The sequence below is a fragment of the Drosophila serrata genome, unplaced genomic scaffold (genome assembly GCF_035046125.1).
Source record: "Drosophila serrata isolate PLE 108 unplaced genomic scaffold, ASM3504612v1 contig_359, whole genome shotgun sequence".
In the NCBI taxonomy this organism is placed as follows: Eukaryota; Metazoa; Arthropoda; class Insecta; order Diptera; family Drosophilidae; genus Drosophila; species Drosophila serrata.
Genome location: NW_028257257.1, coordinates 245396 through 258067, shown reverse-complemented (window position 1 = coordinate 258067; position 12672 = coordinate 245396). Strand labels below are relative to the sequence as shown.

Below are 12672 nucleotides of genomic sequence, written 5' to 3'. Positions count from 1 at the left end.
TCAAAGAATGCAAATATTTTAAGCTTCAATTGCAAACTGGGCTTTTAACTTTATTTTATAAATAGATTCAGAAGAGTAATTCCTTTGCTCTATCACCCCTTCCTCCATTTTCCAATGAAAAGATTATAATTTTTTTTATAAACAATTTTATTAACTTCTAAAACTTAGGCCTCGGGGGCAACGGGCAGATGGGCACCCTGGGGCTGGAAACCGTTCTCATCGGCGACGTAGGTGACCTCATAGGTGACACCATCAGGGGCAACGTAGCGGTAGGAGCCCCGGACGGAGATGGCCTCATTCTCGGATCCAGCGTTGTTCAGCTGTCCCTGAGCCTGAGCAGAAGAGCCATCGCTAGTCTCCCAGCTAAAAAGGAGGTCGGGAGTCAGTGGTGCATCCTTTCAAGACCGGTTTTCAGTTTACTTACTCGTATTTGAAGCTCTCGGGTCCGACATCAGAGTCCGAACGGAGGACGGTAACGTCCTGATCAGCAGGAGCGGCCAGGGTCACGGCGAAGAGGGCAGCGAAGGCGAGGACGACGGCGAATTTCATGGTGAAGGTTTAGGCGTTGATCGTTGAAGACTCAAAGATTACTAAAGTATCTAGGCCTATAGCCCGCCTATTTATAGTCCGAGCTTTTTTAGATTGAACATAGGCCTACAAACTAGTTTGATTTTAATGGCTAAGCGCAGACAGTCTTCAACATAAAGTGGTTCATAATTTTGACTGATTAAATATATGCATAGAAATTATCTCGATGTCTATAGAAACCGAAAGCCAAAAAAGTCGTAGGGTTAGAAGAAAACAGTTTCAGCTTAATTTATCTTGAATGAGAGTTGACTGATTTTAACTAAAATGGTTTTGGAACTCGACTGATTCGATTGCTTTCGATGGTCTGTTTCGACTATATTTATAATTAACACCAGGCGAGATGGCTTAAAGTGCTAATTGCATTAGTCTCCTTCTTTAGACCTATAAAAGCCATTCCGCTGGCTTCCGATACGGCAGTAAGAGTCCTAAGCCAAACTTTGAAACCTCTCCGAAGCCACCCAAAACTATCAAGATGAAGTGCATCCTCGTTTTCGCCTGCCTTTCGATGGCCCTCTGCCTGGCCGCTCCCGCCCCGGAAGCCGAGATCGTGAACCTGGCCTCTGAGGTCAATGCGGATAGCTACAACTACAACTTCGAGACCAGCGATGGCACCAAGCAGGAGCAGCACGGCACCCTGAAGAACCTGGGTCCCGAGGAGGATGCCCTCCAGGTGGCCGGCTCCTTTAGCTATGTGGGCGACGACGGACAGACCTACTCCATCACCTATGTGGCCGACGAGAATGGATTCCAGCCCCAGGGAGCGCACATTCCCCAGGGCCCCTAAGCTGAGTGTTAGTCCTTAGATCCTTGTAAATAAACTAGAGTGGGAGTGTAATAGCTAATGAACATGAACATTAAAAGAAATCACTGTAATTAGATCTGGTATTGGAATATTAAATAAAGAATATTATAAAAATTAGTACACCTAAAAGATATACTAAATAGCTTACCTGCTATTAAGAATCCCACTATTCTGCTCCCTGAAAATAGAATATCCTTTCTGGTTCCACAAGAAAAACGACTTTATTTCGAGAATCAAAAGATCGGCTTTAATGCGAGTAACAAGGAATAGAGAAACAATGCACGACACTGACTTGACTGACTGACTGACTGACTGACTGATCACTAACTAACCTTAAAGGCCAACTGACCGACTTGCCCGGCTGCCACGGGACGAGAGACAGCTGGCAGGGGCCAGGACCTCAGCACCTCACTCTATGGCCGGGGATGGGTGTTTTTTTTTGTTGGGGGAGGCCACTTCTACTTGGGCAGATGGGCGCCCTCCGGCTGGAAGCCATTCTCGTCGGCCACAAAGTTGATGGTGTACGTCTGACCGTCGGGAGCAACCCAACTGACGGAGCCGCGGATGGAGATGGATTCGTTCTCGGTGCCCGCATTGTTGACCACACCCTCCTCCGTGCGGCTGGTGCCGTCGCTGAGCTTGTAGCTGAACTTGTAGCCGCCGAGGCCGATGTTCTCCGACTCGTACTCCACCACCTCCACGTCGCCCTGGGGCCGGGCACTGGCCAGGGCCAGAAGCAGGGCCATCGAGCCAACGACTAGCATCTGGAAGGAGGCGAGGTTAGATGTTATCCTGATCTGAATGTCCTGCGAGGGCATCGATATATCCACAGTACTGCGGTCCTACCAATTTCATCATGTTGGTGTTCGGTTCGAGTTCTCGGGGATTGCTGGCACACTAACTGGCGGCTGTCTAATGGTGGCTCTGCATCGCTGGCCACTGCATTTTATACTGCACCGCGCAGCCGCATTTGCAAACGTCATAAATTTGCACAATTGTCGAAGAAGCCAGTGCCAGTGCCGGCTAAATGTTTTTCTCTACAAGTATTTTCATTTTGTTTTTTGTTTTTTTCTTTGCACTTTTTCAATTGCCAGCGATGCACCGGAGTCGCCAAAGTCGCTGCGACAAGTAACATTTAAAGCGGCTTTGTGCCGCGGCATACTCATCCGAAGGTATTACTATATCGCTCTGCACCCACACTCGAAAAAAGCCTGATTCGATATAGGAAAGTTTCGAAAACAACACGCTTTTCAGGTAAGTGTTCTCCCTGTAATTTAACTATCATTTTAATTGCCCTTCTCACTTACATTTCAAACAGGCATTAATTGTTCTTGCCAGGAAGCTGTCTAAAGATATTTAAAGAGAGATTTTAAAACTGGAAATGTAAAGAAAATTAATGAGTGTAAAGACTGAATAAATTCATAAAAATACATTTTCTGTTATATTTTCACTTTATTTTACCATTTCAGGGTATAATAACATAGTGAAGGAGTTCTTTCGGACCCTATAAATCATATATATTCTTAACCAGCACTTTCAGCTGAATCTTTCTAGCCATCTTCTGGAAAAAAATATTTTTTTCTATTTTTTCAAAATTTTGTTAGGAGGTTACATCATTAAAATTGTCAAAAATTTTCAAAAAATTGTATTTCTTTATGTTGTAATTCGAGTATGCAGATTTAATAACCTAACAAAAACTAACACACGACCGTTTTCTAAATTAAAATTTATGCCTTTTTGGCTTAGTTATGTGTTTTTTAAGATTTGATTTTTAGACAAAATTTTCATAAAAAAAATATTGATAAATATCGACTCAAAAATTGATATTGTAATTTGAGTCAGAAGCTTATAACTCTGCAAGGAGGCATTTCCGACCCCATAAATCATATATATTCTTGATCAGCATTAACAGCCAAATCTTTCTAGCCATCCTCCGGAGAAAGAAATTTTTTTTTGAATTTTACATCGTTAAAATGTTCAAAAATTAGCAAAAATTTAACTTTTTTAAATTTTAAATTGAGTATGCAGATTTATTAACCTAATAAAAACTAACATGGGAAAGCTTTCCGAATAAAAAATAATGCTATTTTGGCTTAGTTATGAAATTTTTAAGCTTTGATTGGTCTCCATTTTTAATATTTAATATTTATTTGTATATTTATAAGTATTTATATATATTTATATATATTTGTATAAAATTTGATTTAAAAGATCAAGCTCCCATTAATACAATATATAATAATCAGAAGTAGGTCGAAACTGCACAATTCTCCATATTTTCTTCCAGTGACGGGCTCCAAAAAGTTCAAGATGATTCAAGATGATGTATTGGGGAAAAGGTTGCACACCGAATTGGCCAGCCACCGGGGGAATATCTCGGCGAGAACCCTGGGAAGCCAGAACCAAACCAGAACCAGATCTGCCTTCCAGCAACCAATTCATAAACTTTAAATCCCAGTTAGTAGGCATCGACGGAACTAAGTTCAAGTGCTGTCAACGGCAATTTGCAGGGCAGCAAGTTCAAGACATGAACATGGAGACGGAGACGGGGAGGGAGACGAAGTTGGTAGCAAGATGAGGAGAGCCATGTGTGATGGCCAAAGTGCATACATAGTGGAACCGCAAGTTGACTTTTGGCATATGCAACGGCCTTTACAGATTGATGTGCCTGCCCGGTAACAAGCGCCAAAAGCAGCTGGAAATAAAAATAAAAAATACATCGAATAACCTACAAGTACTACTCTCGCATGCAATTTAAATCTCGGATTCGACTTTTGTTGTTATTTTTATTTTTTTCAGAGTCTGTCTGCGACTCTGACTCTCGGTTTCTGTTTCTGTTTGCCAATTTATGCCACCTTCGTTGACCGCTACAGGCCGGCTGAAAAAGATGAAGAAGCTCCGATCCGGTCATTCGGGTTTTCGGCCTCTGATTGACCACGGTTGTTCTGTGTTGTGTACCATCCTCCTCCTCCAGCCTATCGATGACCCACGAGTTGCCCGCGAACTGTGCCATCAACATCTTCATCTCGGATCCTATCGAATGGGTGTTGTACATGGCTATTTTGGCATTTCCTCAAATGCCTTTCGAGAGCTCAATTCTTCTAACAGCTGCGCCTTTGACATTTTGACCATTTTTTACTTGATTTCATTCCTTATAGATATATTTTTTCTCGACCATTATTAGCAGGTGAATAATTAAATTAATGATGAAATAGTAGAAGAACAGTCTGGGTTTTCATTGCAAATTGTTATAAACAAAATATTCCAAGTACACATAATATATATAAATGAATTTGGAAGAGAAACATGTAAGTTAATAATTAATGTGGGTCCTCCCCCGAAATGAACTAATAAATTAAAGACTTAATTAATTGGGTTAGGCCGCCTACGAGTTGAACTTGAGAAGCACGAGGGGGCCCTTGAAAATGGATCTGAATCCATTTATTTCGTGACTGCATAATATTTATTACTCGCATTTGGGTCTCTCGTTCCGTGGCGTGGCTTTTGGAGGGCATCTGCAGCGGCTGCTGCATTTATCATGCTGGATTTGCATAATTAATCTGGCTTTGATCGATCGCTGTTAGTGCTAATCATTGGCTTCGGGGGGGCGTTGTCATTCACACATTTCACACACAGACGGATGAGCGGACGAGCGAAGTTCTTCCTTATCGAAATATACGTATATTTCCCTGCAAAATATATATAAAATCATTTACATAACTGTTCTAATCAAGACACAATCGACAGGTTTTTCAGCTTCTTTCAGCCGCAGGCAGACTGTCGCTTTCAATACACAAATTCAATATGCCCGCAGACCAGACTCCGCTCGATACAATAGATATTTATGTAGATGCGTCTTCACATTTACGTCTTCAAGGTCATCGCCAGATGCTGCTCCATCGTCTGTCCAGCTGTCCATCTCTCGCTCTCTGCCCAGCCATCTGTCCCTCCATCTGTCCATCGGTCCATCTGGCCATTCAGCTGCCGTTTCGGCCTGACTTTCGAGCGTTGCCAACGCGCGCACGCACCTCACCGAACTTGGTCAGACCGGCTTCAGTTTGGTTTTTGGGACTCGATACACTGAGAAAAATATAAATATTTACTGTTTTGACAAAATTAAGATTGATTTGGTATATATAATATATAAAATCTTGGCCTTGAAGAGTTGGACACATTTTTTGAAGCGCAATATATACATATTTTATATGACAATTTATTCAACAAATCAATCTTTAAAAAACTCATAACTAAGCCAAAAATCAATTAGTTTTAAATCGGAAAGCTTTCCTATGTTAGTTTTTATTAGGTTAAAAGAACTGCATACCGAATTTAACCTTTTAAAAAATTCAATTTTTTTGTAAATTTTTTACAATTTTAACGATGTAACCCCTTATAAAATTTTGGAAAAATCGAAAAAAAAAAAAAAATTTTCCAGAAGATAGCTAGAACGATTCGCCTGTTGATGCTGATCAAGAATATATATGATTTATGGGGTCGAAAATGACTCCTTCACTGCGTTTTACGCTTCTGACTCAAATTAAAATTCAAATTTTTTATCGATTTTTATCAATATTTTTATATGAAAATTTAGTCAAAAAATCAAAACTTTAATAACACATAACTAAGCCAAAAATGCACTAATTCTAATTCTAGAAGCTGTCCTGTATTAGTTTTTGCTAGGTTAATAAATCTGCATACTCAATTTAAAATTTTTAAAAATACAATTTTTGGCAATTTTAACGATGTAACCCCTTATAAAATTTTTTCAAAAATTGAAAAAAAAAAAAATTCTTCCAAAAGTTGGCTAAATCGATTCGCCTCTTGATGGTGATCAAGAATATATATGGTTTATAGGGTCGGAAATGACTCTTTCATAGCGATATGTGCTTCTAACTAATTGTATAATACCAAATAAATTTCTAAAATGATAAAAAAAAACAATTTTCTCAGTGTAGTCTTCAGCTGAAATCGAAGATTCCGTTTCGGGTTTTTGCCCGTTTTCACGTTCAGCTCGTCTCCTCTTCAACTGGGTCTGCGAAATTAGCACTTGAACGTTAATGGCAATGTTTTAATAGCCGGTCCCTCGGCGCCTCAACCCCCGCCAGCCCCCTTTAAATATGTAAATGTCACATTGCTGTTGTTTTTTCATTTCTTTTTTATCACTATGACCACTGGTCGTTTCGTAATATTTGCATTTAGCAAAAAAACACAAACGGATTCACAAATTCTTCGGCTGACACCTGACATTCAGAATCGTGCGTATAATTTAATTTTATTGCAGGCATTGGCTATATTTGCTTGATTATTTCTGGCCTGAATGCAACGCATCTTGGGACCCAAAACTCTGACACAACGATTGATTGCCGTGAATAGCCATTAAAGTGTGTATTTGTTTAGCACAGCAGGTTTTTTTTTGTGTCATTAAATAACCAGAATATTGCCAATGAAATAACTTTAGAATTCCTCTTAGGCGGAAGAGTCTTTTCGATACGTTTAAAATATACTAAACACAATAATAATAAATATTTCTATAAGTTATTAGGACTGACAGTGTTTAAAATTTATATAATGAAGCCATTTTCCCAGGGGAATCACATGTTCTTGGATTTATGGAGTGACAATTCTTAGAACAAAAAGTTCATAGTTTTCAACTCTTTCAGGCAGCAAAACGAATGACTTAGGCAACAAACTTGATTTTGATTTTGTGAAGCTCTTGTTTCCACATACTTTTAGGTGGTTTTAAAAGTGAAGATTAATTTTACAAGCTAATGTTAAACATACTTTTAAGAGTTTGAAAATAAATATAATTTATTTATAAAATTAAACATGAAAATTTATTGACATTTTCTTGGTTAATTTATTGGGTTAAAGTAAATTAAATTTGAAATGGCACTCTATCGCTTCAGATTAAAAAAAAAAACAAAAATAATAAATAATCGAAATTACATAGTTACAAAAATATTTTTAACATTTACATAAATTTATAAAATGTTTATATTTATTTATTGATAAATTAAAAATACGAATAAGTCGTTGTTTTTATGACGGCTGTGCAAAAAGCAAATGATTTGATTTAATTGTGAAATATGCATTCACTTTATAGATATTTTTTTTTTAAACATACTAGCTATGTTTATTATAACTCATAGATATCGATATAATATTTCAAAAAGCTCTCGATATTTATGCTGATTTCTGCCCGGCTATCGATCATGTTAATTAAAAGACTCTTAAGGAAATTTGCTAATGTTGAGCCAAATCTGTTTTATTTATTTAGGGTTGGAATGAAATAATATATGCAGCTGTTGCAGAAAAAAAAACAATAAAACACTTACAAGCTTTAGCAAGACTTTACCATAGTTTATATAGAATTCTTAAATCTTATCTTGAGTGCAAAGAGGTTTATGGCCCTCCTTTTGTACTCATTAATAGCCATAAAACATTGTCATACCCACTTGAAGATACATTTGCCCATCATTTCCTTAATCACCATGAATTTATGTAATTTCGCTTGCATATTATCAACACCAATTCCCTTGCACAACAAACTAGTTTTTTCAGAGAGACGATTTTTGTTTGTATCGATTGTTTTTTTTTTATTATTGCTTACAGCTTGGTCAACAGCTCATCTTAAACACTAGCCTAAAACAGTTGGCAGACTGTTGTAATAAATTCGTGATGGAAAGTTAGCTAATAGAAAACATTCCCTTATCCAGCCAGAGAGGAAAGCGATTTTCCCGAGAGCTTGCGCACCTTCAGGCCCTGTTCACGCGAGGGCCGATGGTTCCTGGCCAAGTTGTTGGCATTATCCAGATCCTGGGCAGCCGAGGACCCGGTCAGTACCTTGCCAATCTCATCGCGGAAAGTGCCATCGGGAAGAGTGTAGCTGGAGGTGGAAAATCGTAGGGATTAATAATTTGCTTATCTAAAAAAAGAGTATGAACAATTAGTTAAGATACATATTTATAATATAATTACAGATTAAAGAGCATAATATATATTTGAAATACATAATAAACTATATAAAAGTAATAAGAATAAACAACCACATATATTGATGTTTGAAAGTATCTTTTATATAGTTTATAAATACTATTTATTTCATTTTTTATTCAATGTAATTTATTATATTACACTCATTAAATTTCCCTCATTTCCCCCCTAAATTTCCCCTCTAAAAACTACACCTACTTGAACTCGTATCCATCGGGTGTTGGCACATAGCTGAACTGCTCCAGGGTGACATCGCCCAGCTTGATGTCGATCACGGTGCTGGGAGGAAAGGAGGCATAGTTCAGATTGGCTCCAAAGAGGACACAGGCGACGAGCAGGATGATGGCCTGGACTAGCGTGCTCTTGAGATGGAGCCCGGACTCCTTTTGGCCATTTCCACGACCGATGCCTGCCAGCGGATTGAGACCCATTGCGGATTAGGTGGTGGCGGATGGCGGTGGCGCGATTTGAGACAAATACAACTTGCTGCCAAGGCGGCTGGGAGCACAATGAAGCGTCTGCTTCGAGGCCACTGGCATAAGACACATGGCTCCGGACCATAATGAGTTGGTAGTTGGTCCAAAACAAACTGCTGAGTAAGCTTTTCGTGGAGACGCCGCGCTGCGGTTGCCCAATCCACGATTTTGATTTGGATGAGGAATTGGAATTGGAAATGGGATTTGCATAACGAAAGCCGAAAGAGTTCCACGAGTGGCTTCAATGGGGCGTCAGCAGGCGGCTCAAAAAATATATGTGCATTACATTTTAAATGTCATTAAATTGGAAAACTAATCGCCCAAGCACACGGAAATAAAGAAAGTCTTGCCTTCACCTCGTAGCGAATATTTTACACCCTTACTTGAGACTTATTTCCATTTAATATTTAATTTTAACTTACCTTTTGATGTAAATAACCTATATAGCTAAGCATAGAAAAATATATCAATTTTATATGCAGTTTTTTTCGAAAAGTCGATATTTAAAAAACGCATAACTAAGCTAAAAAAACAATAATTTTAATTCGGAAAGCTTTCCTATGTTAGATTTGATTCCGTTAATAAATCTGCATACTCAGCTTAAAAAATAAATTTTTTTGCCAATTTTTGAACATTTTTATGATGTAACCCCTTATAAAAATTTGAAAAAATTGACAAATATTTTTGTTTTCCCGAAGATGGCTAGAAAGATTCAGCTGATGATGCTGATCAAGAAAATATATGATTTATGGGGTCGGAAATGCCTACTTCCGGAGTTCTAAGCTTCTGACTACAGCTCTAATACCGTTATTTTATTAATTATTTATCAATATTTTTATGTAAATATTTTTGTCCAAATTAAAGTTTAAAAAACTCATAACTTAGCCAAAAAAGCATTAATTTGAATTCGGAAAACGGTCCTGTGTTAGTTTTCGTTAGGTTTATAAATCTGCATACTCAATTTATAATTTAAAAAAATACAGTTTTTGGCCAATTTTTGACAATTATTATGATGTAACCCCTTATAAAATTTTGAAAAAATTAAAAAAAAATATATTTTCCCAAAACATGTCTAGATTGATTTGCCTTTTGATGCTGATCAAGAATATATATGATTTATGGGGTCGGAAATGACTCCTTCACTAAGTTTTAAGCTTCTGACTAAAAGTATAATGGCCTGCAAGGAAATTCTTTATTTTTTCAGAGATTTTAAATGTGAAATGGTTTTAAAAAGAATACAAATTCAAATATAAAAATTTCTTTAAATTTCCCTTGATTTCTCTTCAAAATCAAACGTATCGAAATAGTCCAAGCTACCCAAAGCCGGTTTCAGGAGAAACACTAACTCATTTTTATGCTGTTCATGTTGCAATCTGTGTATCTCGAAGTGATTAACGATTAACGAGCTGAGCCCAGCTCTTTGCAAAGCTTCATTTCAGCCAAGTTAGCCACCGAGAAGAAGAGCTTTCGAGCCACGCTTAATACACTGATAAATTATGCGGATTTTTTAATGATCTATCACAAAAAGAAGGCAGCGAAAATGTTTGCTTAACTCTTATCCGGTTTGATTTTGCGGGCCGTCACATAGGGCTGGAAGCCGTTTTTATTGGCCTTGTAGAGGACCTGGTACTGGTAGCCATCTGCGGAGATGAAACTGTAGCCACCGCGATACTCCACGGGCTTTGGCGTTGTCAGCTCCTTGGGGTCCACATCCGTCTCCGGCCGGACTGTGTAGGTGATGTCCTCGTTCCGCTGATGTCCGTTCTCGGTGTGGAAACTAAATGGTGGAATATTTATGATTATAAATGATTTTGATACAATGTAAAGTTGAGTGAACTCTTACCCGAAGTGGAGCGCCTCTTCCCGCTCGCCTTTCTCCAGAGACGCCGACGAAACCAAAGCCGACATCGTGACTATCAACAAAATCTGGTTCAACTTGGCAAGGGAAAAATATATTTAAATTCTAGATTTTTGCAAATAAATCCTCTGTAAATATATTTACCAATTTCATTGTTTTTGATTTGCTTAATTTAATTATTATCAAACACTCTAGAGCTTCGTTCTTGTCCGTTTCGTTGGCCGATTTCAACTGAAGTTATTCTGCGAGTCGAGATGAGCCAAGCAGCAAAAATAAGTCAAAGAGTTGGGAATATAATGAAAACAAATATCTGCGCCGCTAGCTATTTAACATTGAGTCGCAGCCAGAATAAGATTACGTCATTGTTTATGGCTCAACTTTTGTTCTAAGCAGGCAAAGAAGAAAGGTGATTAGGATCGTAAAATGGGAACTATAAAGACTAGGGAGTACTCTTCAGGAACATATAAATAAATCTTTAATAATATTAATAAGTTTATATAATTTGTGCTTGAATGATCTCTTTATAAATGTTTATAAATCACTAAATATAATATATATAATGAAGTCTATTATTATATATATCAAACTTAATGAAAACGTCTATCAGCCCCTCTTGATATGATGAGTATTTTAAATATTTCTGTGATTTAATTTAACGGTTCACTTAAAGGCTTAAAAACAAGGTAATCAATGTTTTGAAAACATTCGTTTAATGGATGTTTATTTGTGACTTCGTCTTGATGTTTATAAATATATCTATGAGAATAAACGAATTTAAAAACCATGCCGATGAGTCAGCATACTTCCATTATTATTTAAATATTTAATAAATAATTTTAAGCAACAGTTGCACAGATTCCCGCGCCACATCTCCCACCTCTGGCTGTCATCGAGGGCCAGCGGCCAATTTATCAACGGACCTCATCCGAAAATGTGTTTATTTAAGCGATCCGATCCGATCCGATCGGAGGAACTTAATCAGACCAACCCTCGGCGAAATTAATGCCAAATAGCAATCAGATCGTTCCGCGCCGTCAGAATTCGCTTTATGAAACGCAAATGCGAATGCGATTGCGAATGCGAATGCGGGCGTGGAATATGTGCCATCGGTGCGTGGCTAAACGAGGACCAAAATCCACTCACCACCCAGGACCGAGGACCAAGGACCAAGGACCAAGGACCAAGAATCAAAAACCCAGAGACCGACAATTGTTGGTTTATGCAGCCGGTGCAGCAGCCGGCTCTGCCTGGTCCACCCCACTGGTGGTTGCTTGGTGGCTAAAGGTCCTTCGCATCCGTGGAATATCCTGGTGGCAGCCCACAGCTGACGGCCGCTGCCAAGAGGAACAGGTTCACTCCGAGTCCCGTATCCTGGGAGCGCGTCAGCTGGACGCCAGCACGTTACAAGTAGGACAAGCTGCAAACGACATCGCCATTAGCTGGGCCATTCCACAGGGGTAAGGTTCTATATATTAGCGGCATCCTCCACGTGACGGGCACAAGCTGAGCCACCAAATGATAAACACACACAACACAGCAGCCACAACAGGGGAAGCACAGTGGGTAAAATCTGTTCTTTATATATCTATATCTATCTGTCTATAATTCAGAAATTCGATAGTGGACATGTCCTCTCAATATGCTTTCCTACAACAAACCCATATTATTTTAATTTCTATTTAGTCTAAGGGCTTAAAACAATTTCAAATCCAATTCAGTTTTCTATATAGTTATTCTTATTAAAATACACTACTTTTAATTATTCTCTTAGTTTTATACTCACTTTTTAAGTTACTTCGAACCACTGTCCTTGGCCTGGCAAAAAGTTAATAGACGATTGACTAAAGCCGACATCCCTGCCGTTGTTGTCCTCAGTCCTCCGTCCTCCTTCCCTCGTCCTGATTCCAGGACTTAGCACCCCTTGGCAACAGGCAAAGTGCATTAGCCCAGGGTTT

General features: G+C 38.5%; 5 protein-coding genes across 5 annotated transcripts; 1 reads left to right on the top strand and 4 right to left on the bottom strand.

Annotated features, from left to right (window-relative positions):
* Positions 1-164: 164 nt before the first annotated feature.
* Positions 165-549, bottom strand: LOC110184714 (larval cuticle protein 65Ag1-like). Its single transcript, XM_020953334.2, has 2 exons — positions 425-549; positions 165-363 (listed from the first exon to the last, which is right to left on the bottom strand). Exons 1-2 carry the CDS (start codon positions 547-549, stop codon positions 165-167), a joined length of 324 nt encoding a protein of 107 aa, XP_020808993.1.
* A 470-nt stretch (positions 550-1019) lies between these two features.
* On the top strand, positions 1020-1411 carry Lcp65Aa (larval cuticle protein Lcp65Aa). The gene has a single exon (XM_020953310.2). It carries the CDS (start codon positions 1061-1063, stop codon positions 1370-1372), a length of 312 nt encoding a protein of 103 aa, XP_020808969.2. The 5' UTR covers positions 1020-1060; the 3' UTR covers positions 1373-1411.
* A 199-nt stretch (positions 1412-1610) lies between these two features.
* Positions 1611-2518, bottom strand: Acp65Aa (Adult cuticle protein 65Aa). The gene is made up of 2 exons (XM_020953333.2): positions 2237-2518; positions 1611-2154 (listed from the first exon to the last, which is right to left on the bottom strand). The coding sequence occupies exons 1-2, from the start codon at positions 2246-2248 to the stop codon at positions 1849-1851; spliced, it is 318 nt and encodes a 105-aa protein (XP_020808992.2). The 5' UTR covers positions 2249-2518; the 3' UTR covers positions 1611-1848.
* Positions 2519-7959: 5441 nt separating this feature from the next.
* On the bottom strand, positions 7960-8894 carry LOC110184700 (uncharacterized). The gene is made up of 2 exons (XM_020953311.2): positions 8582-8894; positions 7960-8276 (listed from the first exon to the last, which is right to left on the bottom strand). Exons 1-2 carry the CDS (start codon positions 8812-8814, stop codon positions 8099-8101), a joined length of 411 nt encoding a protein of 136 aa, XP_020808970.2. The 5' UTR covers positions 8815-8894; the 3' UTR covers positions 7960-8098.
* A 1447-nt stretch (positions 8895-10341) lies between these two features.
* Positions 10342-10788, bottom strand: Cpr65Ay (Cuticular protein 65Ay). Its single transcript, XM_020953386.2, has 2 exons — positions 10703-10788; positions 10342-10636 (listed from the first exon to the last, which is right to left on the bottom strand). Exons 1-2 carry the CDS (start codon positions 10765-10767, stop codon positions 10408-10410), a joined length of 294 nt encoding a protein of 97 aa, XP_020809045.2. The 5' UTR covers positions 10768-10788; the 3' UTR covers positions 10342-10407.
* Positions 10789-12672: the final 1884 nt, after the last annotated feature.